At 38.6% G+C, this 25,033-nt stretch overlaps 5 protein-coding genes and 3 long non-coding RNA genes across 11 annotated transcripts in view; 4 read left to right on the top strand and 4 right to left on the bottom strand.

The window, feature by feature from the left end:
* Positions 1-1,422: 1,422 nt before the first annotated feature.
* Positions 1,423-4,064, top strand: LOC130703623 (multiple inositol polyphosphate phosphatase 1-like). Its single transcript, XM_057525057.2, has 8 exons — positions 1,423-1,723; positions 1,785-2,095; positions 2,166-2,291; positions 2,358-2,508; positions 2,581-2,681; positions 2,771-2,880; positions 2,951-3,027; positions 3,099-4,064. Exons 1-8 carry the CDS (start codon positions 1,528-1,530, stop codon positions 3,383-3,385), a joined length of 1,359 nt encoding a protein of 452 aa, XP_057381040.1. The 5' UTR covers positions 1,423-1,527; the 3' UTR covers positions 3,386-4,064.
* Positions 4,065-4,333: 269 nt separating this feature from the next.
* Positions 4,334-6,345, top strand: LOC130703622 (multiple inositol polyphosphate phosphatase 1-like). The gene is made up of 8 exons (XM_057525056.2): positions 4,334-4,580; positions 4,652-4,962; positions 5,054-5,179; positions 5,259-5,409; positions 5,484-5,584; positions 5,659-5,768; positions 5,833-5,906; positions 5,973-6,345. The coding sequence occupies exons 1-8, from the start codon at positions 4,349-4,351 to the stop codon at positions 6,257-6,259; spliced, it is 1,392 nt and encodes a 463-aa protein (XP_057381039.1). The 5' UTR covers positions 4,334-4,348; the 3' UTR covers positions 6,260-6,345.
* Positions 6,346-6,379: 34 nt separating this feature from the next.
* LOC130703632 (cysteine protease ATG4B-like) lies at positions 6,380-8,201 on the bottom strand. 2 transcript variants are annotated; one of them, XM_057525068.2, is made up of 9 exons: positions 7,985-8,201; positions 7,758-7,922; positions 7,515-7,701; positions 7,366-7,445; positions 7,183-7,301; positions 7,045-7,123; positions 6,845-6,984; positions 6,611-6,773; positions 6,380-6,553 (listed from the first exon to the last, which is right to left on the bottom strand). In XM_057525068.2, the coding sequence occupies exons 1-9, from the start codon at positions 8,103-8,105 to the stop codon at positions 6,513-6,515; spliced, it is 1,095 nt and encodes a 364-aa protein (XP_057381051.1). In that variant the 5' UTR covers positions 8,106-8,201; the 3' UTR covers positions 6,380-6,512. The 2 variants fall into 2 exon arrangements, with proteins under 2 accessions (XP_057381051.1, XP_057381050.1); XM_057525067.2 differs by having other exon boundaries at positions 7,183-7,304; positions 7,985-8,200.
* Positions 8,202-8,658: 457 nt separating this feature from the next.
* On the top strand, positions 8,659-9,886 carry LOC130703645 (uncharacterized). The gene is made up of 4 exons (XR_009004773.2): positions 8,659-8,741; positions 8,932-9,020; positions 9,084-9,420; positions 9,485-9,886. It is a non-coding gene; the product is annotated as an uncharacterized LOC130703645 (long non-coding RNA).
* A 2,102-nt stretch (positions 9,887-11,988) lies between these two features.
* Positions 11,989-13,044, top strand: LOC130703648 (uncharacterized). Its single transcript, XR_009004777.2, has 3 exons — positions 11,989-12,101; positions 12,164-12,508; positions 12,612-13,044. It is a non-coding gene; the product is annotated as an uncharacterized LOC130703648 (long non-coding RNA).
* Positions 13,045-14,325: 1,281 nt separating this feature from the next.
* LOC130703647 (uncharacterized) lies at positions 14,326-15,979 on the bottom strand. Its single transcript, XR_009004776.2, has 4 exons — positions 15,756-15,979; positions 15,502-15,685; positions 15,095-15,439; positions 14,326-14,991 (listed from the first exon to the last, which is right to left on the bottom strand). It is a non-coding gene; the product is annotated as an uncharacterized LOC130703647 (long non-coding RNA).
* A 688-nt stretch (positions 15,980-16,667) lies between these two features.
* LOC130703641 (cuticle protein-like) lies at positions 16,668-17,481 on the bottom strand. The gene is made up of 3 exons (XM_057525080.2): positions 17,373-17,481; positions 17,112-17,267; positions 16,668-17,049 (listed from the first exon to the last, which is right to left on the bottom strand). The coding sequence occupies exons 1-3, from the start codon at positions 17,376-17,378 to the stop codon at positions 16,765-16,767; spliced, it is 447 nt and encodes a 148-aa protein (XP_057381063.1). The 5' UTR covers positions 17,379-17,481; the 3' UTR covers positions 16,668-16,764.
* Positions 17,482-18,251: 770 nt separating this feature from the next.
* Positions 18,252-25,033, bottom strand: part of LOC130703613 (sodium-dependent nutrient amino acid transporter 1-like) — a 71,913-nt gene continuing 65,131 nt past the window's right edge. Inside the window, exons 2-11 of one of the 3 annotated variants that reach the window (XM_059496443.1) lie at positions 22,773-22,908; positions 21,406-21,561; positions 21,177-21,296; positions 20,953-21,100; positions 20,575-20,803; positions 20,230-20,500; positions 19,956-20,059; positions 19,425-19,888; positions 19,096-19,364; positions 18,252-19,014 (exon numbers count right to left, since the gene is read on the bottom strand). In XM_059496443.1, the coding sequence (XP_059352426.1) occupies positions 18,769-19,014; positions 19,096-19,364; positions 19,425-19,888; positions 19,956-20,059; positions 20,230-20,500; positions 20,575-20,803; positions 20,953-21,100; positions 21,177-21,296; positions 21,406-21,558 (2,004 nt within the window). In that variant the 5' untranslated portion in view covers positions 21,559-21,561; positions 22,773-22,908 and the 3' untranslated portion in view covers positions 18,252-18,768. Of the gene's footprint in view, positions 19,015-19,095; positions 19,365-19,424; positions 19,889-19,955; positions 20,060-20,229; positions 20,501-20,574; positions 20,804-20,952; positions 21,101-21,176; positions 21,297-21,405; positions 21,562-22,036; positions 22,184-22,772; positions 22,974-25,033 lie in introns of those variants that run through there. The other 2 variants (XM_057525045.2, XM_057525044.2) reach the window with 2 other exon arrangements.

Consider the following 25,033-nt stretch of genomic DNA (forward strand, 5'->3'; position numbering starts at 1 on the left):
AAACGCGTGGGAGGAGCATTATTCGTGTTACTCACTACGACGTTCTTTACTGTATGTACGGCACGCCCTACTGTCATGTCCTCGATGCATGACACCGGTATATCATCGATCAAATGAAATCAGTCCACCTTCCATCCGTGTAATGTTTGACAGTATCATTCGCCTCTAATTTTGAAGAAATCTGAAAGAGTAAATCAAAATGCAGCACCCTAATAACTTAGTCTCTGCGTCATTTACAAACGTATGTTGATTAATTTTTTGTAAATGTTTTTTTGCCAAAGGCATTTAAGTTTACGTGGGAGGAATGAGATTAACACGATAACTGAGTTTATCACTAAACTTTGAATTTCAAAAGGACTTTAGCGAATGGTTGCGATCAAGCCTTCTCTATTCCTCACTGTACCGACGAGCTCGTTTTTTTTTTCAAGTGCTTTGGTTGAAGTGGAACACCATCGGCCAATTGCTCCATGACGTCAAGAGCGGCGATAAGAATATTGGAAGTCAACTCCCACGCATTTGGCCGTGTTTAATAGCTGACTGCTGCCAGCGTCACTTAACGTACCTTCTTCAACTACTTTGCCGACGAAAACCTTGGCGGTACCAGCAGCAACGAAGACCAGCACGTTGTGGGACATTAAACAGCCGGGCAATGGTTTGCATCAACTATTGTCCGTGGAACATACTCCATGATTACCGAAGCGAAACCACAGATACATTGGGCAATTCTGCTGTAATCTAGGGCAACTTATTTATGTGATGGCTGCTTCGAGAATGCCTGATCGTACGTAAGTTTCGTAACGGCTCATATTCGAAATTCGATCTTACTCTTTGTCTTTATCTTTTCCTCTTCGTTTTTTTTTGTATGTGATAAATCATTTAACAGCCATTAAGGCGTTCAAGGAAACGAGAGTATTCAGGATAAAGAAAAAATTTAAAGTTACGATGAGTATAACTGCTATTGCGCATTTCATTCGATTTTCGATTTCATTAGAAAATGGATGGATCTAACAAGGCGGGTTCCAACTGGGACTATCAGAGCAACTTTTCCAGATAATGTAGCCTACCATAAATAAGAGCTTACAGAGATTTGGCCAACACCAATCTGGTAACTTGAATCAAGTTGGTTTCGGTTGCTTAACCAAACTTCCTTTGAGTCACTGCGATTATGCTGCAACTACCGGTTTTTTATATAGCGTTGTAACTTGTAAGGCCTTATCAATAAATACAAAGCTTTCTTAAAAATTGTAATGTGTAATAATATTTTGTGCTGCGGCTTCGGGTGACTGCGGAGAGAGATAGTGGCGAGGGGAAGCGAATTTATTGATAGCTTTGGCAGTAATAGTGTAACAACAGTGGTCGTATAGCTAGCACTACCTAGCGACAGCAGATCACGACGAATTAGAAATCCGCGCAAAACTCTAACGAAAACTGAGGTCGTGTATAAGCCTTGTTAGCATGCAAGTTTAAATTGAAGTTAAAACGCCATTTACTTGTTGGGAGAAAGGCAGAGAGCACGTATCAGGGAGAATGCAGACAACTTACTGTTTGTGTATAGCCTTAACTGTTTGTTGCATTACGTTCGTGCTGTCTGATGTGAACTTAATCCGCAATGCCGAACCATCATTGTGTTACGATAACGTTGACAGTCCTTACTACCTATTTTCTACAAAAACAGGTTATCGTGTGAATCAAAACAAAGATGACGAAGAAGTAAAAGTTAAAGGTATTTTAATTAATTGAATTTTTCATTAGCATTCAGATGAGCATAACGATTATATTTCTAGGTTGTGTTGCCAAGCAATTATGGTTAATGTCTCGACATGGTACAAGGAATACTGGTACAAAAGATATGATAAAAATGAAAGAAAAACTTCCAGTCATTTTCAAAGACATTAAGTTGAATCATAAAGAAGGAAGAGGAAGCCTTTGTAAAGATGATATTATAAATCTTGAAGACTGGGAGTTTATTGCAAATGTTACTGAAGATAAATTTCTGGTCAAGGAGGGTGTCCGTGAACTGAAAGGTCTTGGATATCGTTTCCAGAAAAGATTTCCAACCCTTTTGTTGAAACCATATGTCAATGAATCTTATGAGGTAATTCAATATTTATACTTATTGTGTTGGTTCAATTTTCAGGGTTTTCCTTTGATACAATGCTACACAGTTTCAATTTACTGACTCTGAAAGGACTGATGGCAGTGCCCAAGCATTTGCAAAGGGAATGTTTGGAAAAAAAGATTCGTCCAATGTGTACATGAAGAAATCAGGCAAACCTGATAATCTTCTAAGGGTAACATTTCCTTTAGCAAACTTTATTTTAACACAATGAATCGGTGAATGATCATTCGTTTTTTAGTTTTATAGAACATGTGACAAATGGTTAAAGGAAGTTGACGAGAATCCTAATGCAACCATTGAAAAGAAATTGTTTGAAACAACTCCTGAATTCTTGTCCATGATAAAATCCGTCTCTGATCGCTTGGGCTTTACGTCGTTACGTACTCTAGGTTGGACATCAAACGTGCAACCTCTATTCATGTTTGCATTCATAGGTTTAAACACATTTTTGCACAATTCAGGTGACATTGACTTGATGTATTCGATGTGTTCGTTCGACAAAGCTTGGCAACCAGACGATCTCTCGCCTTGGTGTGCTGTGTTTAGTGAAAATGACCTCCAGGTAAGCCAAAAATATTTCCTGCCCTACCTTTTATTGCATTGGAAAACAACCGTTTGAGATCTAGGAACTAAAAACATAGTTGGAATTAGATATTGGAATATCGTGAGGATCTCGAGTATTTCTACGAAGATGGTTATGGTTATTCCATTAACTATGAGCAAGCTTGTACGCCTTTAAAACATATCATCGAGAATTTTAGGTCAGTAAAGCACTTAAAAGGGGAAAAAAATAACACCTTTTTAATCCGGTTTCCTTTGTCTATTTTCCAGACAAACAATACAAGAGTCTGAAGTTTCTGGACCAAAAGGTTTCTTTTATTTTACCCATTCTGGAACTATATTGAAAGGTAATTTTAGTTGAAAAAAAAAAAGAAAAAAGAAAAGCCGCACTATCTTACATTGAGCACTGAATGTTTAGTTCTTGCACGGATGGGACTTTTCGAAGACGCAGTTCGCCCTACTCATCGAAACCGGCTTGACATCCATAAGAGAGCATGGCGAACTTCACTAATAGATTCATTTGCCTCGAACATTGCGTTTGCACTCTTTAAATGCTCCGACGACTACCGCGTCACTGCCTACTTTCAAGAACGACCTGTTCGACTGCCAGGGTGTTCTCATGAGCTATGTCACTTCCGTGAATTCGTAGACCAGTATGGGTTATTAGCAGAGAAATGTAATGTTGAAGAAATTTGTCGCGTATAATTACTTTTTTCATGTCTATTCATCCCGCCCAATGTAATCAGACTCCCTGACTGTATGCTGCGTGAGTCATAATCCTATATGTGCAAAATGCATGCAATCCCAACCTTGAGGGAACAGCGTTTAACCATAAAATATTAAGATACTTTTCTGTGTAAACTATTTTCATAATATTGATTCCAGATTGAGGGACAGAATTGTTTTCCCTAATTTGTCTCATGCCCTAAGAGAAACAAAATGTTTTCCAAGATACACTGCTTCTTTCAATAACTGTGAGTGTACTAAATTGAATTAAAGATTTTACACAGTTGTAAATGTAAAAAAATAATTTGGGTTGAATCGTACAGCACTATTCGAGTGTCGGAATTCACCGACATTTTCCCGATATGCATTCAGTTGGAAAAGTCGCATTTGTGCTGTTTTTTTTGTAGGCTTCTTGTCGTTTCAGCCCTAAGCCACTGCATGGATCCTTAAGCACAAACTAAATTTTGTTAAGATTTCTTCGCAAAGTGCGTTCGTCAACACATATTTACGCTTCTATCCTACACGTTACTCTGAATTTATTTTTCAATCAACTTTCTTTCAAATCTTACGACGTGAAAAGCTCAGTGTGAAGCTGTGTCGCTGGTCTTAAAAATACTTCTAATGTCGTGGCTTTTATTACATGCTTTATGGACTTAAATATTATTATTGGTCATCTCAAATTATCAAAGTTAATCAATTAAGAACTTCTGGCTATCGGAAACCTTGTCTCATGAATCATTTAAGTTGGTGAAATGCATAAATTGTCGTAAGCGTCAGTCCATATTTACACGATAGATGGCGTTGATGTCGCGCTCAGAGAATATGCAAATCAAAATCACATAGGCTGTGGCAGGCAATGTTGATATTGGCGTGCAACAAGTGGTTAAGCGACAAAAATCAGTTTTTCAACAAAACGTGCTTTTTTTTGCAGGATTGTTGATAATGAAGAAATTATTTAATCTTGTAATATTAACTTTGTTCTTGGTTTTGTTTGTACAAGCTGGAGAACATTCAAAAAAATCACCTATAAAAGGTAAAAATAAAACACCTATTAACAAAAAGCAAAACCAAGCAGTTTGCTACGATGACGTCAATAAGCCTTACGTCTTTTTCGGAACCAAGACAGCGTACAGATGGAATAGAAACAAAAATGATGATGAGGTTACACTGCCTGGTAAAAAAGCTACTCATCATAGTAATCACAGTGCCAAAGTATCAAACTTAAATATGTTGGGGTTGATGTAGGCTGTGTGGCTCAGCAATTTTGGATACTGGCAAGACATGGTTCACGCAATCCTACCACAAAGGATATGATAAAACTGAAATCTGTACTTCCACTAATTCAAAGTGAGATAATGTCAAACTATAAAGCTGGAAGAGGATCCTTATGCAAAGATGACATTAAAAACCTTGAAAAATGGAAATTTCATGCTGATGTTGATGACGGTGAGCTCCTCGTGAAAGAGGGATTTAAAGAACTAAAAGGCATTGGCGAGCGTTTCCAACATAGATTCCGCACACTACTCACAAGACCTTTTGTGAATTCATCATACATAGTAAGTCTACAACCAATGTCTAATATGGTTACTTTAATTTTTAACTTATATTTCTACTTCATTTTCAACTTAATTATTAACTTAACTTAAGTTTCAACATACAGACACAGAGCGCACAAATACCAGTGCCTGGGCATTTGCCAAGGGAATGTTTGGAAAGAAAAACATTGGTGATGTTTTTTTCCAGAAATCATCAACTCCAGACCCCCTGTTGAGGGTAAACCATGTTTTTATACCTCAGTATTCTTTACCATAATTTGTATACAATAATTGTGTCACTTGTGTCTTCAAACTAGTTTGATCAAGTATGTGATAAGTGGAAAAAAATTGTCCATGCAAACTCAGATGCCCTAATTGAAAGAACCCTTTTCGAAGAATCAGACGATTTTTTGTCAATGATCCAGTCCGTCACTCATCGCGTGGGATTCGTTTCTACACTGAACTTCAGTAAAACGTGTTAAAACATCAACTAATTCGTGTTACATACTTAATTATAAACATATTGAACAATTACTATTTAGGTGATATTAATCTGATGTACACAATGTGCTTGTTCGATAAGGCCTGGCACCCAAAGAAGCTCTCGCCCTGGTGCGCGGTTTTCAGCAAAGAAGATCTTAAGGTACAATGCTGATTGAAAGTAAAACATTACAAACAAATCTGTAATTTTTACTCAGTATTCATCGAATCAACCAGATACTTGAATATCGCGAAGATATAGAATTCTACTATGAGAATGGCTATGGATTTCCCATAAATTACGAGCAGGCCTGCTTGCCATTAAAGAATGTCTATGACAGTTTCAGGTATTAACACTTGAAGTACGTTGGTTACCATAGGTTATGACTAATGGGTTTCCATACATTGAAGACGGGTTGTGGACAATGTTTCGTCTAATCCAAAAGGAAAATTTTACTTCACGCACACTGGGACGGTTCTCAAAGGTGATTTAACATTTTTCTGCGCTAAAATAAATCTCCTAGGCATATCTTTTTTTTTCTATAATCCAGTGATGACGCGGTTTGGATTATTTAAAGATGCAATGCCAGTGAAACATTCAAACCGAGAGCTAATGAAGCACCGTGAGTGGCGTACTTCGTTGATAAGTTCATTTGGCACGCACTTGGCGCTGGTGCTATTCAATTGTACAGATGGCCATTACGTCACGGCATATGTACAAGAACGCCCTATCAAGCTGCCTGGGTGCATGAATGAACTATGCAAATTTTCAGATTTTTCGGCCCAATATGAACCATTAGCAACTTCGTGTGATTTCGAAGAAACGTGCCGTATGTAATTTTATTCCTACTCCTTCCCAACCATAAACAATATCTGTGTATGTATGGGTCTAATCATTGCCATACATGTAACTTGAAAGTTTCATATTTGGTAGTTGGCCTTTGAGCAACAATCCTGGTTTAGTGCCCCAAAAATTGTTTATTGAGTTTTTAACGTTTTGAGTTAAGAATCCGGCAAACAATTTTGTTTAAAATACGTTTCTTTTTTTTTCAAAATTTTTGTCGATTTTATATTGAACAAAATTACAGAAGTCAACCCAAAATTTCGAAGTCTTCCTCAGAATCTGCGCTATCTGTTTAAAAAAAAATTATCTACTTTTAATTAAATGCAGGAAAGATTCTAAATTTACCAAGGGCAATAGCTTCATCCGTTAAGTCCATGCTGGATGGATGCCACTCGGCCTGCCGTTGGGTGCACACTTCAAATAGGTTTTGCTTTTTTCCTTCCTCAGTCATGATCTTAAATTGTTGCAGCAGGTTCTTCCATTCACAATACGTCGTGCACGAAAAACACTGAAATCCAGGAAAGCGCAATATTAAAAGCAATCGAATGATAAACTCAATCATTATCATTCGGTTATTACCACCGCTAACGAGGGGTCCATCGAATGAAAAGAGATCCGCGCACTTGTCGTAGGATGATAAGAGGAATCCTCGAATTCTTCGTCATCAAATTCAATTGCATTTTGGGTAAGATGAGGGTCCAGAAAAACAACATCATCACCTATTAATCCAAAGAATAAAAATTTATCTGCTACACTAATCTTGAACGATTGGGGCTTACCAACGTAACCTATGAAATAAAGCGCCTGACTTGGCTTCCCTCCGATCATTCCAATCGATTGGGGCATTTGGAGACAAACCTATCCATTTAAAGAGAAGTCATTCTATTTTTGTTTTTGTGCTACATTTACGACAATACCTTCAGACTGTCGATGTAAATTGGATTTATGCTAAGCAAGCCCAGTCGTAGCGGGACCACAAGTAAAAGAGGATTCCATGTAGTAATCTCGGCATCTGGAGTCTTAGTATGACATAACTCTTCTACAAAAGAAAAGAAAAGGCCAATTGTTTGTGAAATTGTTGTAGATAGATATTTTCTTACCTATTTCATCAATAACAACAGCATTATCCATGGCAACGTGAATTTTTAATGATGACCAATCATCATAATCAGACAATTTCCTAAAAAGTTGTCAATGTTAACAACAATACATGCTGGTTACTGCATCATATTTAAGTAATAATACTTACTTCAAAACTTGTGCAACAGTGTTGGGGCCAAACCATTGCCCTATTTCTTTTCCTTCAGTAACTCCCATTTGAGCTAATTGATGAATAGAGTAGGTTGCAGTTTTCTTGTCTTCAAAAAGTTTTAAAATTTTTTTATATGTTTCAGCTTTGTTTTGATCATTTTTTAGTGGCCAAAATGGACCTCTTCCTAAAGAAGTACACATACAACATGTTGCACAATAACACTGACAAGTAGAATTTTACCTAAATGCTGCTTCAACAGTGCCTGTGCTACCACCATCTGACCACAACGAAGCATGCAACCCCAGCCACGATCAGTAGTCATACCAGTATCTCCAATTGCAGTAAAATTTCTTCTATATGTTAACAACAATCTGGATTTTATGTCTGTATGAAGTTCGTCCAAGTCTAAGCGAGGAAAAAAGAGGTAATCTGGTACAATTCTTTCTCTTATCCTAATAACAACTCACTAGTTCTTGTGTCGTATTTTTGACCAAGTATCCATACAGGTTCTTCACTTACTTCGAATCCCTGGCGATCAAGAATGATGCCACTTTCATAAGTTACGAAAGCTTCACACGCTTCCAGCATTTTTTGTGTGTTCCCAAGCAAAGATTTTAAAAAAGAAAAGAAAAAAATTAATAACTATGCGTAAACATCCATTCGAAGTATAGAAAAACAGATTGTCAGTGACAGAATCAAGCTGTTTTGTCAACAACAGAATGTCAAAAAACCTCATCTAGCGGTCTTGGAATGTACTTGCCGATCTACGGCATCTACCGATAATTTTTTGAACATTATTGCAGGCGAAAGGGCATGATAAAAGTTCCTATTTTTTACGTTTTGGATTTCCGCCAAAAATTGATTTATAGAAGTCCTTTCCCACACCAAGATTAGTGGTTCTTAGATATTGAATGTTGTGATGCCTGATGTGTGGCATTAAATAGAAAATATTAAATTTAATTTTTAGTTCAAGTGTTAAATGCAAAATTCTTCTAAGTTAAAGGATTCCAATACTTTATGGTTATCATCTATCAAAATTATATTAAATGTCATTCAGTTATTATATTTCTTTAGGCGCCGAAAGAATGAGACTTCGTTAAATGTTCATGGGCCCTTAACATTTTTCCACTATTAGTGGCAACGCAGCAACATGAGCTTCATCGTCATTTATTACAAGATGGCGGCTGTCTCGTATTTCAGCACATGTTGACTGAAGGGCTCAAGGTAAATTAAGCAGTGATACCCTAAATCTACCTGTCGTCCACCATCAATCGTATTCGATGAATATGGAGAATGATAGTTATTAACAATGGCGCCTAGTTTTCTATTTTTCAGTTGATTTTCTAAAGGGTTTGCTATATACCCGCTTTCCATTTTTTTTTGTTCATTCTATTTCGCGCTAATGTCGGTAAAGCGGTTCACCTGCCCTTGTCACATAAGGGTAGTTAAGACTTGAGGAACAGAAAAATGTATCATTGAAGTTTATAATAAGTCTTCCCTCTGGTATTTTGCTGTTGTTGTACTGTGTTTTGTAACATTCTAATAATCTTTCTTACTTTGTCTTAGGATGTCACAGTCACGTGCTATTCAAATTACATTCTCCTGTGGTGTAACTGTCCTCGTACATTTTCACCATACTGATATATATTTAAAAATGGTTTGAAGAAAGTTCAGTCTCAAAGAAGTGCTTAACAATGACAGTTCTGTAGTTTTTGGTAGCAATTTTGTTAAAATTCAAGTGGATGAATCATTAACGAGATGGTTGGAAGTAGCTGTTTTGGTTGTTTGATGTTCCATTAGGAAAGGCAATTGGCATTGTGTGCCAATCAACAGTTAAGTGCAGATGATCAGCATCTTGTCTCATGGTTGGCTCAACTCATAGAAACCTGGTATTTTTTTCAAGGTATTTATTTATTTTTTGGTGGTTTCCACTTCACACAGAAATTTCCTGATGATAAAAAATTTAGTAACAGAATGAAACAACCTCCAGCAGCCTTTTAGTCACAGTTGGTTGTAGCTACTAAAACTGTTTGTTTAAAATGCCGGCAAGAAAATGACTGAAACAGTATTTCGATGCTTTATCGATTTGCTTCATCGTCGCCAAATGCCGTCAGCGAAAGGAAAAATGTTGCCGAGTTGTATTTTACAAGTATTCTTTCGGGATGATAGCACTTACTGGAGTGAAGCAGTGCTTCTTCAAATGCTGCCCCAAGCACCTAATACACACCAACTATCAAGGCTTTGATTCGGTAGTCATTTGGCGAAGCAAATTCTTAACGAATTTGTCCAACACAGATAAATGGTCGGTTAATGCAGTTTCGAGGATCCCATCGTAATCCACTTTCGCTCGCAAAATCGTCATTACGAATATCCAGGTAATCCTTTATATGGGTAATAACTAGCATACGTACAGTTCGTAGCATCTACAATAAAAAAACGGTTTTACTTTGCCGTGATTCCTTCTTATTTTAGTTTTATTTTAAAATTATTTGTTTAGATTAGAGAAAAGGTATTGTGATGGTTGGAAAAGAAAAGCAGAAGCGTTGCGGTCACTTAGATTGAATAGATCACGATCTGGGGAACTAAAGTAACGATCTAAAATCGACCAACATCAATAAAGGCATAAGGTTTTAACCAACCAGCGGTTAAAAAAAATCGATGGAGAGTGATACAACGAATATGGTTCCACAACTCCAGGTATGATATGTAAACATGGCATATAAATAAATTAATTTGCGGTTTATGTGTAATATTCTATTAATAAGTCTTATGTGATCTATACTGCATTTGAAAAGGAACGAATTCCAGCACCTTCTTCGCCAGATTTTGATAACAACGGTGTAGAGCGTGAAGAACAAGTTCGGCCTGTTTCGTCGGTATTAAACGTTATATTATCGACAAAGATGACATCGAGCCGTTAATACGGAGGAGCACGATTGTCTTCGGAGACATTGGTAACCGAGACTGTCTATCATACTTCATCTTGAAAATCCCGTAACACAATTTCTTCTCCATGACTCACTTAAAATGTAATTTTTTTTCGCAATTTTTAGATTATAGAATTGCGTGCTTTTAATCTTATGAGTTGAAAATGCCCAACCTGTTTGGGATGTAATGTACTTTATATGTAGCCACGTCTAACTTAATTTTGTCACTGAAGATGGCAATTATCTAGATCTATTACGACGATGTTTTGTGGGTTGACGGATATCGGCAGCTATAAATTAATCCGCTTCTGGATGCCAGAAACGAGTTCCAGCTGTGTCTGAAAATCGCAATACGGTCTACAAGGAACCAAAAAGTCGGGAAGATTGAGACATTCTGTCAACAAGGTAGTATGATCAAGTAAACATTGAAAAATAAAGTGTTGTCTAGACTTAACAATATGTCGTGTATTTGCATCATTCTATTTCAACTCAGCGGGCAAAGCTTTGTGAAACGTGAAAACTTGTACACTGCAAACATGAAGTATGTATCTCTTGGCTAACGGGTCAGGCTGGTTTAGTTGGTGGCTCCATTCTAATTCTGTTGTAGATCGTAATAGGGGTTTAAAGTTATCTTTTTTTATGGTGTTCCGCTGAGTAGAAAAGTTTTCATCCTGTGTTACACCAAAACAATTGATTTGGATATGGCAATCCGTTTTACACAAAAAAAAAAAAAAATTTCGCCAAAAAAAAAAAAAATCACACTTTTTTCTTTTTTTCCGACACGTAGCCATCTACCGCTCAGACTCGTTATTACTGGCGTAGGCAATTTCAGTCCATTGGATGCCATTCGCAGTTAGTTCAGTAACGTGGATGGAGAATAACGCGTGGATGGAGGAACAATTGAAAAATGGATAAGATAATACGACAAAAGGATGGTAAGTATAAACATTATTATATTGGTTTTCAATAATTAATTATTGTTTATTAGATCAAATTATGAAGCTGCAGGCCCAATTATTGGAACAACACAAAATATTAGATAACAGCAAAGCTAAGGATGGTAAGGCCTAATACGTAATGATTCTATTTATTTGCTTTTATTCATTTGTGTTTTGTAGCTCAAATTTTGAGTCTACAAGCTCAGCTAGGGGAAAAGAACAAATTGGAATGGACCAGTTTCCAAACAGTGAAGGAGGTTTTTCCAAACTCATCCCTAACTGAACATGAGGATGAATTGGCATTAGGCGAACACAGTCAGGTACCTAAACTTTTCAAATAAGAATTCAAAATAAGTATAGAATTTTAACAAACAATTATTTATTGTTTAGTTATTCAGTCTACCACCTGACAGTGTGTTAAAGTTAAATTCTGTTAGTGCTGCACTAAAAGAATTATTAGTAATAAGTCCATGCAGCGAAGGAAGTGAACAATTGTGGGACGGTATTTGGGCTGAAAATGGGTGTGGTATGGAAACCCAGAAATAGCATAAGTTCAACATAAAACATGAATTAGGTACTTTTCGGTTTTTTAAAAGAATTATAAGTAATAAGTCCATGCAGCGAAGGAAGTGAACAATTGTGGGACCGTATTTGGGCTGAAAATGGGTGTGGTACGGAAACCCAGAAATAGCATGAGTTCAACATAAAACAGGAATTAGGTACTTTTCGGTTTTTTGTCTATCGAAAATGTATTTTTAATGCTACTATTTTGCATTCACAGAATTTTAGTGGGGGATCAAGTCAAGTCTGGAAGTGTTACAGGATGGAAGAGTGAGCCTACAGTTGAAAAACACTGAAAGTGCATTACCATTAAGGTATAAGGTAAAGTAATAGAGTATGCACATTGTCTAATGAGAAGTACCATCTTGTGTGAATGAATCCTGTGTAACAGCAATCCTTTATAGTTCTGTCACAGCTAGAAGCCTCAAATAATTTTGCTTCTCTTGCTAAAGAACAACTTGTCCTTTACGTTCAGAGTGTTGGTGAAGCTGGGTACTTAAATGGCCCTAAAGATGTTTCATTGCGTTGGCATTGCAGCGATGAACATCATACATGGACTCTTTAGGTATGAAAGGATTTTTCTTCAAATAATTTTGAATTTATGACAAAGCATTTCTCCTCCTTTTTGCCAACCATGTCTAATCTACCAAAAAAAATTTTATCTATAGGAAATGATTTTCATGTACTAGGAACACAACTATCAAAAATGCAACATTCTAGGGGTGCTATTTTATCATTCAAGAGCCTTATACAATGATTTTCATCTGCAATTTGTATGGCCTTTCCCAAGCTTCTGCCAGAAGTTGAATCTATAAGTCATGTAAGTCACATGAGCAACAATTGAGATGCTTAATGGTGTTGTTTTTCTTTTCTCAATATAGGTTAATAGTAACATTGGATCTGAAAAGATTCTTGGTTGGGGCAAGACACTGAATAAATTGTATTGATTGGATGGATGACATGACATTTCTATACTTAATTCGGATTCCCCAGACGGTATTTGATATTTAAAAAATTGAAGTGCATATCTGGGCTCCCTTCTTTTCTGAAGCCCCGTTTCCCCTTGACTCGTAATAAGCCCGTAGGGGGTCATGCCCCTACTGTACGGTATATATAAAAACAACATATACCGAGGTTTGGAGGGCTCTGGCCGGAAAGGGGACGTGGGGTGCCGCTTAGTCCGATGATGTGTTCACGGAGGGCTCCGTGGCTACCCACAAATCCGAACTAAAGGTTAATCGCTCCTGTAAAAATGTTCCAAATCTTCAGCTCTTCTTCCGGCTTCTCTTAGCCAATCACCGGGTAATCTCCCCGGTGGGTCAACAAGGCAGCGTCTCCCCCTGCCTGGGTTGACGGCAACTTTTGAAAGGGCTATTGTGCCTTTTTAAAGTTGCAAAAATATTTGTATTGTGCAGAGAATTGTCAATAAAATTTTTTTTATAAAATATTTTTTGCAAAATTCGTTTCTTTCATTGTCTGTGTTAGCTGTGTTCACACATTACATATATCAACTTTTTTTGCTTTGCTTTATTTGTTTTTGTCACCTTTGGTAGTAAGCATTGTTTCCATTGGTTTATCGTTTATCTGTAAGCAATCTATTATTATCCAGGGATCGAACCCTGGATGTTCGGCATACCGAGCCGATGCTCTACCAGTAAGCCATGAATCATATGCTGACAAGTTGGCTTTTTTCTAGTCACTTGTGGACTTGCATTTACACTTTGATAAAACTGAAATGCAATTCTGCAATATACTGTTCTACATTTATTCTACTTCATTTTTAAACATCTACTGAGGTTTGAACCCAGGGTAACAGGTATCACATCTAAAGGCTCTACCACAGAGCTATGAAACTTATGAAAGCAATAGAAAGATAAACATATAGTTGTGAAAGACTGCATAAAGATCCTAGACGATAACATATGATATGCGATAATAAAATATTTAGATATATCTCGTGGCTCAATGTTAGAGCATCGGCGTTGCACGCTGAATGTCTGGGGATCGGTTCCCATACGAGTAAAACAAAATACAAAATTACTTCAAAAAACATCCAGATATTACACGTTGTTCCTTGAATCTAAGTTGTAGAATTCAAAAAGTGTAATAATTAATTATTGAATACTTACAGTTAAACGATAAACTACTGGAAACAATGCTTACTACCAAAGGTGACAAAAACAAATAAAGCAAAAAAAAAAAAAGTTGATAAATGTAATGTTTGTACACAGCTAACATAGACAATGAAAGAAACGAATTTTGCAAAAAATATTTTATAAAAAAAATTTTATTGACAATTCTCTGCACAATACAAATATTTTTGCAACTTTAAAAAGGCACAATAGCCCTTTCAAAAGTTGCCGTCAACCCAGGCAGGGGGAGACACTGCCTTGTTGACCCACCGGGGAGATTACCCGGTGATTGGCTAAGAGAAGCCGGAAGAAGAGCTGAAGATTTGGAACATTTTTACAGGAGCGATTAACCTTTAGTTCGGATTTGTGGGTAGCCACAGAGCCCTCCGTGAACACATCATCGGACTAAGCGGCACCCCACGTCCCCTTTCCGGCCAGAGCCCTCCAAACCTCGGTATATGTTGTTTTTATATATACCGTACAGTAGGGGCATGACCCCCTACGGGCTTATTACGAGTCAAGGGGAAACGGGGCTTCAGAAAAGAAGGGAGCCCAGATATGCACTTCAATTTTTTAAATATCAAATACCGTCTGGGGAATCCGAATTAAGTATAGAAATGTCATGTCATCCATCCAATCAATACAATTTATTCAGTGTCTTGCCCCAACCAAGAATCTTTTCAGATCCAATGTTACTATTAACCTATATTGAGAAAAGAAAAACAACACCATTAAGCATCTCAATTGTTGCTCATGTGACTTACATGACTTATAGATTCAACTTCTGGCAGAAGCTTGGGAAAGGCCATACAAATTGCAGATGAAAATCATTGTATAAGGCTCTTGAATGATAAAATAGCACCCCTAGAATGTTGCATTTTTGATAGTTGTGTTCCTAGTACATGAAAATCATTTCCTATAGATAAAATTTTTTTTGGTAGATTAGACATGGTTGGCAAAAAGGAGGAGAAATGCTTTGTCATAAATTCAAAATTATTTGAAGAAAAATCCTTTCATACCTAAAGAGTCCATGTATGATGTTCATCGCTGCAATGCCAACGCAATGAAACATCTTTAGGGCCATTTAAGTACCCAGCTTCACCAACACTCTGAACGTAAAGGACAAGTTGTTCTTTAGCAAGAGAAGCAAAATTATTTGAGGCTTCTAGCTGTGACAGAACTATAAAGGATTGCTGTTACACAGGATTCATTCACACAAGATGGTACTTCTCATTAGACAATGTGCATACTCTATTACTTTACCTTATACCTTAATGGTAATGCACTTTCAGTGTTTTTCAACTGTAGGCTCACTCTTCCATCCTGTAACACTTCCAGACTTGACTTGATCCCCCACTAAAATTCTGTGAATGCAAAATAGTAGCATTAAAAATACATTTTCGATAGACAAAAAACCGAAAAGTACCTAATTCCTGTTTTATGTTGAACTCATGCTATTTCTGGGTTTCCGTACCACACCCATTTTCAGCCCAAATACGGTCCCACAATTGTTCACTTCCTTTGCTGCCTGGACTTATTACTAACAATTCTTTTAGTGCAGCACTAACAGAATTTAACTTTAACACACTGTCAGGTGGTAGACTGAATAACTAAACAATAAATAATTGTTTGTTAAAATTCTATACTTATTTTGAATTCTGATTTGAAAAGTTTAGGTACCTGACTGTGTTCGCCTAATGCCAATTCATCCTCATGTTCAGTTAGGGATGAGTTTGGAAAAACCTCCTTCACTGTTTGGAAACTGGTCCATTCCAATTTGTTCTTTTCCCCTAGCTGAGCTTGTAGACTCAAAATTTGAGCTACAAAACACAAATGAATAAAAGCAAATAAATAGAATCATTACGTATTAGGCCTTACCATCCTTAGCTTTGCTGTTATATAATATTTTGTGTTGTTACAATAATTGGGCCTGCAGCTTCATAATTTGATCTAATAAACAATAATTAATAATTGAAAACCAATATAATAATGTTTATACTTACCATCCTTTTGTATTATCTTATCCATTTTTCAATTGTTCCTCCAGCCACGCGTTATTCTCCATCCACGCTACTGAACTAACTGCGAATGGCATCCAATGGACTGAAATTGCCTACGCCAGTAATAACGAGTCTGAGCGGTAGATGGCTACGTGTCGGAAAAAAAGAAAAAAGTGCGATTTTTTTTTTTTCCGAAATTTTTTTTTTTATGTAAAACGGATTGCCATAAATAATAGTCGGGCTTAACTTTTTTTTTAACTTACGGCCCGGTTTGTTGTAAGAGGGTGCTGTCTAGACATCTGGTGGATAAATTCTAAGCTTTATCTTTGTTATGTCTTCATGTTCACGAATGTGGTGCATGTATCTTTTTCCAAACCTATGGTCTAAAATATTGGATAATTTCAGACACGTCAAAATAACTCTTCCAATGAATTTCATTCAATCAGGTCTAATTGCTGCGCCTACAATGAACGACGTCAGTATCACCCCAGTTTCACCCCACCGCGTGAAAACAGACAGCCGTGCCACCACCAAGTAAAACACCATCTGTTAGCCTTAGGCAAGCATGCTTGCTTAAACAAAAGTGGGTCCATTTCAAATAGCATACATGTATTAATATGATCCATAGTCAATCTGGCTTGAATTAATTTACACACAAGAATACAGCAAACGATTAAGTGAAACTTCGGTTAGTAAGCAGGCTCTGGGTTTTCGGCGGTGTAAACAGGGGTCTCGTAGGATGGAGTATAAGCCACTGGACTGTATTCGGGATATTTTGCTTCACCGATATACTTGACGTCAGCAACGTACCCGTAACTATCGGCTTTATACGTAACGACTTGAGTGCGGCCATCGGGGAGTGCCACGCTGTAGGAACCAGTGACGACATTACCGTCTCTACTCTCGGAGTGAGAGTAGTCGTTGTAGGAAGCCTCATCTTTGACAGCATACGAATAACTGTAGGGCTGAGGGGCCTGTGGATTGATGATTTCATTTAATATTAAGTAAATTTGGGTCACAAGTGGCAAAAACTAACGTAGTCGTAGGTAGATTTTTCGTAAACTGCAGGGTAGGCTGCTAGATTTGCATCAGGATAGGCTGCTGGACTTGCTTCAGGATAGACTGCTGGGTAGGCTTCAGGGTAAGTAGTCTCACTAACAGTGACAGCGACCAATGCGGCAAAAACAAGGAACTGTCAGGTAATAAATTTTAGAAAATCAGAAGCCAAAACCATTGAAACACGAATTAAAGTCACTGCAGGATCGTTTTTAAGAATGTGTTGATCCCGTTCTCTCACCTTCATGGTGGTTAGTGGAGAGAAATGTTTGTTGCTGGTTCAGTGGAGAACAAGTTACTGATGCCAATACTAGCCAAAAATGCCGGTATTTATACGATAAATTCTTTGTTACGAACTTGCACAAAGTTATAATTGACAGTAAACTATAGGGTGGGCAACCAAAGGAATAGCCTACAGTAAAGCTGCCCTAATTGTTTCCCTCATTTTCGATTTCTCATCGTGTCTAACAACCTTTAATTTTTCGCCAACCAAGCCCCTGTGAAGGGACCTGCACAAAAGAATAGGTTCCAGCATCACGCCCAAGCCTACAGCATTAAAGGACGTGCACTTGTTTTTTACGGTACGTGTGAAAACTCTTTTTTCCTTGATCCGTTTAAGTTCTTAAAGTAACTAATTATATCTCGGATTATCATTCCTCGTTATTTTTTATTCTCAAATATTCACACCACTAATGTTTACAAAACACTAAGGTGCGCTGTGTCAACACTTTCAGTGGACTTTTTGCCACCGAACAATAACTGTTTACCTTTTTTTACTGTTGTCCGAATTCGTCCTGGCCGGATTCCACGCTCAGCACCATAAAAATTGGGCGTGGATCTTCGATGGCATACACACAGCAAACGGACGAAGAGAAAGTAAGTTTTCCTTGGTTTTAGATGTTCGTTGTGCGGTGAGTAACGTAAAGATTGTTATCATTGTCCAGAGCCAGCGGATGGAATTGAAAATTGCGAGTGCCAGTCCTTGATTGTGAATACCACAAAGAAGGACCTAGTGCTAGTTGACTAAATTTCTCTAGCCCATTAACTTCGTTCTCGCCCCTATTAACTCGTACCGGGAATCAGTGGATCATCTTACCGACACGAGGAACAAAGGCGAGAGTTGTCGAAAAGGAATGTATTCTACGATTCCGTAAAACGAGGTTACAAACGTGTGGACTGGTAATGTAAATGGAAATTCATCTATTATAACGATGCTCAATCGATTCGCAGCTCTAGACAGTGTTGTACAATGTTCACACACAAACGAATAAAAATATATATAGACACGCTGGGTAAATAATGGACGCTCGTCGTTGATGGGAAGAAAATTTTGATCACATTAGTCAATGGACATTGCCAACCAAATAACATGGGCTATGACAAAAGATGATTGCGCATAATGTTTAACACAGTGACACGACGCTGATGCACAACTACGGAACGTTCATCAATGTGTCTAAACTGGTCTAAACTACTGGCCATATAAAGGTAGCATAATGAGCTTACGTACTAATTAGTATAAGGTCTTACTTTTTTTTCAGACCTAAAGTCACTTTGTAAAAGTGAGTTGGGCCATGGGCGTATGACACGTCTGGCAATTTGGTACCAGACTTTCAGGAATTGCGGGGACGTAAGTTTCATTTATTGTTATTGCCGTTTTCCTGCACTTCTAGCTGGACAATGGCAACAGTAGACTGGGAGGCTTGACCAGATTTGAATGAGTGCCCGTCAATCTTGATGATCTTCTTGACACATTTCGGTATCCACCAAGCCCAAGACTTGTGTTCGGCCGAATCGTCTGATTTGAAAAGAATCCATTGGGAGCGTGTCTTCATGTCCTGAGGTCCCCAGTTTTCCGTAGGTGTCAGACTAGCCTTTATCCGCTACAAATGCAACAATGTTCCAGTATCAGTATTAATCATCCAACACTCAAAACAAAACAGTATTGTAAACACAAATCTTACGTCCATCAAAGAACCCTTTCGTTTGAGTATGGAGACACCAGCCCAAATGGGAACTTGGAGAAGGGCCAAGGCGGCGAGCACCCAACCGGAACCAGTCAAAGAGGCCGGATAGACGTAGCCATCAGTAACAAACGTGCGGAAGTTGGCCAGAGAATAAATGAAGATGCCCATGAGCGAAAGAGGGATGAAGAGACCCCAGGTGAATTTCCAATAGATGCCGAGACGGATGCCCAACATAAATTCAGCATCCCGTAGGAAATTCTTCAATCCTGCAAAAATGACGTTTCGTAAAGTTAGCGTTCAACCGAATTAAATTGTCATTCGTTTACCATAAACCCAACAGATGGCGATGGTTTCGACAACAGCTATAACGAAAACAATGAAACCGCCACCGAAAAAATCAACAACGTCCAGGACATGTTGTCCTCCTGGCGTGATGTAAACAAGGCCGAGAAGGAAGCCAATGCCAGAGATAATGAGCGTCACCATCCATCGTTTCCAGTCGGGAAAAGCGTCACAGATGACGGTAATGACGCAACCGGTCAGCGAGACGGCACTACCGATTCCGAGGGTGAACAGCATGAGGAAGAAGAGAACGGCAAACAGTTGCGGGACAACGTCAAACTTGGCGATGGCTTCCGGATAGGAAATGAAAGCCAATCCAGTGCCACCTTGAACTACAGTCTCAATCGGTTTGCCCGATTCGTGGGCTAAATTTCCCAGAATGGAGAAGATGGTCACTCCGGCCAACAAGCTCGTAAAGGTATCCATAAAACTGACTATCGTAGCATCCCTGTAAATGGATTAAATCATTGTTAAGTTTATTGTTAAGTTTATTTCTCTCTTGTTTAATAATTTACCGGTAGATTCTATGCCGGAAGCCGTTATAGCTGGCGTTCATGATGATCGGCCCAAATCCGACAGACAGCGAAAAGAAACATTGCGTCACGGCTGCGTACCACACCTAGTTTTATTTTTGAAAGAAAACAAATGAGTTCATGGTAATACTAGTTACAAGGACGATGACGTTATTAACAATCGACAATCACTCAAAAATCGATGAATGGGGTTTTAGAATTCTTTCTACTCGATCTAAGATGACGTTTCAAGGAGACCTTGAATTTTAAATATTACCTGAGGAGTTAAAATCTTATCCCACTGGGGCGTGATGAAGAAAAGAATGCCGTCGACAGCGCCTTCGAGCGTCACTCCGCGGATGAGAAGCGTGATGAGCACCACGTAAGGGAAAATGGCAGTGAAGTAAGCGGCTTTGCCCGATGAGGTCACTCCTTTCATTAAGATAAGGGCGATGATAATCCAGGAAAGGAGGAGACACAAAGTCAGACGCCATTCTGGAGCGCCAACACCATCGTCAATGTTGATTATCTTTTGCAGGACGTTATGACTGTTGTTGAAAACAAAATAATAAATCAGTTTAAAACGAATGCAATTGGAAGAAAACTGTGAAATTTGAAATACTTGAAAAACTCTTCTGCGCTAGATGTCCGGCCAGTCAAATTGGCAAGGCCGGTTAAATTGCTCGCGCTGCCGCTGTTGTAGCAAGTGGAAGTGGCCCAGGCTGGATCACACACCGTCCACGGCAAAACAGTTTGAAACGACGAAAAGAAGTAAAAGACGGTCAGGGCCATTAGGCAGCAGTAATAGGTCACGACGAACCACGTAGCCAGAGCGCCTCCATACCCCACACCTTTCGTTTTAAAAATAGAATGCAAAGCGAAGAAAAAACGAAACATCCATTAGTTATTTTCCTCCTTGGATTCGAGAAATGGTCCTGGAAACCCTTTCGTCATTTGCAGATCGATAACATGTACGCTTAACGATCATATATTTAAGTACCTTTGGCCATGGGCACGACGGCCCAGACCTTGACAGATCCGTAGCTACTGAACTGGCCCAAAATCATCTCCATGAAATAGAGCGGTTTTCCGATCAGAAGTAGAACGACCAGATATGGAATCAAAAAAGCGCCACCACCGTTCTCGTACTAAATCATTTATCAATCACAAATCATTAACCGGATGAAGTGAAAAATAAACATTTCGCAAAAATGAAAATCTTACAGCTGTGAACGGGAACCGCCAGATGTTGCCCAAGCCAACTGACAGCGAGATGCACGACATGAGAAATTCAATCGGGTTCCCCCAGGTATCGCGTTGTTGGCCTTCATCACTCTCGGTCACCTGATGGAAAGGGCAAGAAAAACCAAATATGAAGAAATCCTTCAACATCTCTTTTTCAAAACATGAAATAGTACGTAGTCTCTCTATTTAGACATCCATTAATTCATACCTCTGCTGAACTGAATACATCGGAGCTAGCAGCTGTAGCGGAATGAGGTGGTTGCACCTGGCCAGGGATTGCTTTGTTGCTTCTGCCAGAGATGTCGTCGTCGTCTTGAACGAACGCCGCGTTCGGTATGCCTCTCTCTTCTTTCTTGCCCATGTTCTACGGTGAAAAATAAAAAATTAAACAACCGTTTTCACGATGTCGTTCGTCTGAAAGTCAAATTGCGAATGAGTAGCATGGCCATTCATTTCCGATATTTATATTCTGTTTGTTCTCAAATGTTGTCATTTGCCGACGACAGCGTATGAGCGGACCGCAGTGAAAAAAAGGGAGGGTTTTCTCTAGCACGATTAACACAGTTCCGGTAAAGACGTCAGTAAAAACGGCAGAAAACGGAAGTGTCTTATTCCTGTTCTGCGGTTCTTCTTTTGTTTCTTTTTAGGGGGGAATTTTCCACAAAGCTTTGATAAGCCACAACGGTCACGCGGGACGGTACAAACCACTATCTAATTAAGGTGAAAACTTGCGAAGGTTCTATTGCAAATTCCCAACTAAATGAAACAAACAAATAATAAAACAACGGAATTTGCAATGAGTTTGAAAATCAAACCCAACAAACTTCGTTTTCGTTTACCTTTAAAATTTTCCAAACCACATAGATGGTAGCCATTTGAATGAAAAGAAAACGAAAATGATTGACGTAAAACGTGATAACCACGAAATCTAAAAGCTAAACGGGATTTGGATGTGCAAACGAGGCCCTATTAATCAGCCGGATGTAAAAGGAAAATAATAATCGACCGCCAAATGATGATACAAGCCAATGGAATCGCGAAGAAGGAAGACAACGAACGACTACACGGAAAACTATGTCGACATTCGTTTACCGAGAACTATCCCACCCCGCCACAACCAGCTTACTACTTAACTCGGTTTTGGATTTACTGCCGCGATCACGATCTATCTTGCCGGTTCGGTTATATTATTCGTTTTCTTTCTTAAAATTATCGACACGATTGTGCAGAATAGCGGAAATGGAAGGAAATGGAACCCGGGCGCGGGAAATCAAAAATTTTGATCTTGACGCACTTTTCCGTGTAATGCATCGTAATGGGCGTGTTGGACGCGCTTTGACTCAACAAATGACCAAACGGGACGCTTTCACAGGAATTGCGTGTCACGCAGCGCATAAATCTGTCCATTAGTTATTCCGTTCGTCACGCAGAACGAACCACGTCAATGGGAATGACGAAATAATCGAAATCCCATGTTGCATTTATCAACCTTTTGTGTGTGTTTTAAACATCCATAGGTCACCAATGTCAAGTATATCAAATGAATTTTTATAAAAATGGAAGATTGGTAATTACCTGGTTAATTCCGGTGGATTCTCAGCAGCAGAAAAATGATCTGTTCCAGACGTACAGTATCAGAGATGGTAGTCGGGTGAAGGTATCGGCGAGAGTGCCACAGGTATCGGTTGAATATCTGCAGTCTGGGGAAACTCTGGCTTGTCTCTCTCCTTTCTGAAGTGGAGAGTGATGTGCATGTGTCCTTTTTTCTCTTATTCCTTTATCCAAAGGCTGCCTTTCGACAAAACATACACAAATAAGTGGACGAATAGCAAGCAGCACAGTGCGCGCACACACCTGTATGTCTGCCGTACCAGCAGCAGGACACGCCTCCTCCCGTCAAATTGAATGGAACCCTAAGCTCCTCCTCTTATTCCGTGCCATGTGTACACATTGACGATCCACCGTTTTCTGAAATAATAAATCAATTATCATATAGATGCACTTTGGTCAAGAATACACTGGATATTTGTTTTGTTTTTGAAAATTTCTGAGAGAGAATTGTCGTACTTTGAACGCAAAAAAGGGGATGTTTCGACGATGTACGAATTGTGTCAAGGTTGAGAGTGGCAGGCAAATCAGGCTAATTGGGTCCGTTTTTTTCTTCCCCATTTTTACTGAAGGTGGTCAATGCTGGTGGCGTTGATGTAGTTGCTGCGAAACACATTCCAACGAGCTTTTTTTGTTGAAAACCCCATTTGCAGAGGAAGCGATAAATGGATATCCAAATCACTAGAAAGAGAAAGGAAAACAAAAATAAATCTCACATGTGAACAATCTATAAACCAAACCTTAAAAGAAAAAAAAAGCTACTGGTTGACCATGGCACAATTCAGCTGGACTCGGATCACGTGGAAAATGTTTTTTGAAAAATCGGTCAGTCAGACGGGAAGTGAGTTTTATTGATATCATCAAAATTTATTTTCATATTAAGAGTTTTTCTTTTTTTTTGTTATGGTCTGAATGTTCAATTTGGACACCTGCACAGCTGTTTAAACATACGACACGTCGAAAATGTGCATTACTCACAAGGGTTTGCTGTAGGCTGGACTTACCTTTGGGCGATGTTTATCGAGTGTGGAAAGAGTAAAACTCCACATCATGTCGTTTTGTAATAATTGATTGGCCATTTTGGCTTTCGTAATCAAATTTTTTTAAAAACGTGCACCGGAAATTATGTTGAGCTCGTTGAATTATTCAACTGCCATGGCGACACGTGTGCTTTTCCCTCTCAAATTTCTAATACCCCAATTCACTGGCTTGACAAAAGATTGCAACACAGTTTTAACTGACAAAAATTCCTATTCCTTCGAAGGTAACCTTCTTAAATTCGTACCGTCGTTTGACTCGGCACTGAATCAAAACATCCCACACGTTTTTCGAAAAACAAAGAAAACTGAAAACTGCCTCATTCATTTGCAGACAATAGAACGTGGCATGTCCGAGCCGTCAACTCTTCGTCAAACAACTACCAAAAAAAAATCAGCTGATCTCATAACACTTATCAACTCGCCCTCTATTGTCTTCTATTGTCTATTTTCATTCTATTGCAAACAGCCCAGCAGAATGGATAAGGAAATATTTTATTTTATTCTGCATTCGTTTCCAATTCATAACTTTACATTTCTCGATTCTTTTTTTCTTATTTAATCAAAGAATTCTGACAGGGTATGTCAAGGACGACAGAACGAATAATATTTCACAGCCTTCGTTCGTATTGTTGACTGCCACGTTGATGTACAGTAACACAAAAGACCATTATACGACTTCTTCAGGCCTTTAACCTCTTCTGGTTGACCATCACAACATTGGGGGAGAAAAAAAGGGAAAGTCAAACGCCGTAAATCAATTAAGGCATATTGGGTTCGACGCAGTAGGTGTTTACAAGCCGTCTGCACAATTGTGTCCATTTCATCGGTGGGATCGACTCTTGCGTCGCATGTATGCAACTGGGAACTGTAGCCACTGGACTCCATGACGACGTGGAAGTGTTGCCGGGCAACCTTCCGCCACTTACTCGAAAGATTTCTACGTTGCAGTTTTCAAAAGATAACGCAGTTGTACGTCTATTTTGTGGATCAATTCATCCTGTTTGTTATTGCTTTGGTCTTTAAAAGAGAGATGAAAAAAGATAAATATGGGTCTTGATTATACCCAATCATGATTCTTTGATAGAAACAGCATCGTACGATAATGTTGGTTTATCGACTTGTTTCGCGTTTCCAGCGTCTTTGATGTTTCCTACGAAACGATTCAAGGTGAGAAAAGAAAGATCTTCG

This window comes from Daphnia carinata, chromosome 8 (assembly GCF_022539665.2).
Source record: "Daphnia carinata strain CSIRO-1 chromosome 8, CSIRO_AGI_Dcar_HiC_V3, whole genome shotgun sequence".
NCBI lineage: Eukaryota > Metazoa > Arthropoda > Branchiopoda > Diplostraca > Daphniidae > Daphnia > Daphnia carinata.

Excerpts from the sequence above, each read along its gene's own strand:
- LOC130703622 (XM_057525056.2), top strand. The coding sequence starts at position 4,349 with ATGAAGAAATTATTTAATCTTGTAATATTAACTTTGTTCTTGGTTTTG. Across the intron at positions 4,963-5,053 it reads TTGTGAATTCATCATACATA|TTTCAACATACAGACACAGA; the intron begins GTAAGTCTACAA and ends ACTTAACTTAAG. Across the intron at positions 5,907-5,972 it reads CACTGGGACGGTTCTCAAAG|TGATGACGCGGTTTGGATTA; the intron begins GTGATTTAACAT and ends TCTATAATCCAG.
- LOC130703623 (XM_057525057.2), top strand. The coding sequence starts at position 1,528 with ATGCAGACAACTTACTGTTTGTGTATAGCCTTAACTGTTTGTTGCATT. Across the intron at positions 1,724-1,784 it reads CGAAGAAGTAAAAGTTAAAG|GTTGTGTTGCCAAGCAATTA; the intron begins GTATTTTAATTA and ends TTATATTTCTAG. Across the intron at positions 2,292-2,357 it reads AACCTGATAATCTTCTAAGG|TTTTATAGAACATGTGACAA; the intron begins GTAACATTTCCT and ends TTCGTTTTTTAG.
- LOC130703641 (XM_057525080.2), bottom strand. Across the intron at positions 17,050-17,111 it reads AAAAATCTACCTACGACTAC|GCCCCTCAGCCCTACAGTTA; the intron begins GTTAGTTTTTGC and ends ATCAATCCACAG.
- LOC130703632 (XM_057525067.2), bottom strand. The coding sequence starts at position 8,105 with ATGCTGGAAGCGTGTGAAGCTTTCGTAACTTATGAAAGTGGCATCATT. Across the intron at positions 7,702-7,757 it reads ACTGTTGAAGCAGCATTTAG|GAAGAGGTCCATTTTGGCCA; the intron begins GTAAAATTCTAC and ends GTACTTCTTTAG. Across the intron at positions 7,446-7,514 it reads ACTGTTGCACAAGTTTTGAA|GAAATTGTCTGATTATGATG; the intron begins GTAAGTATTATT and ends ACAACTTTTTAG.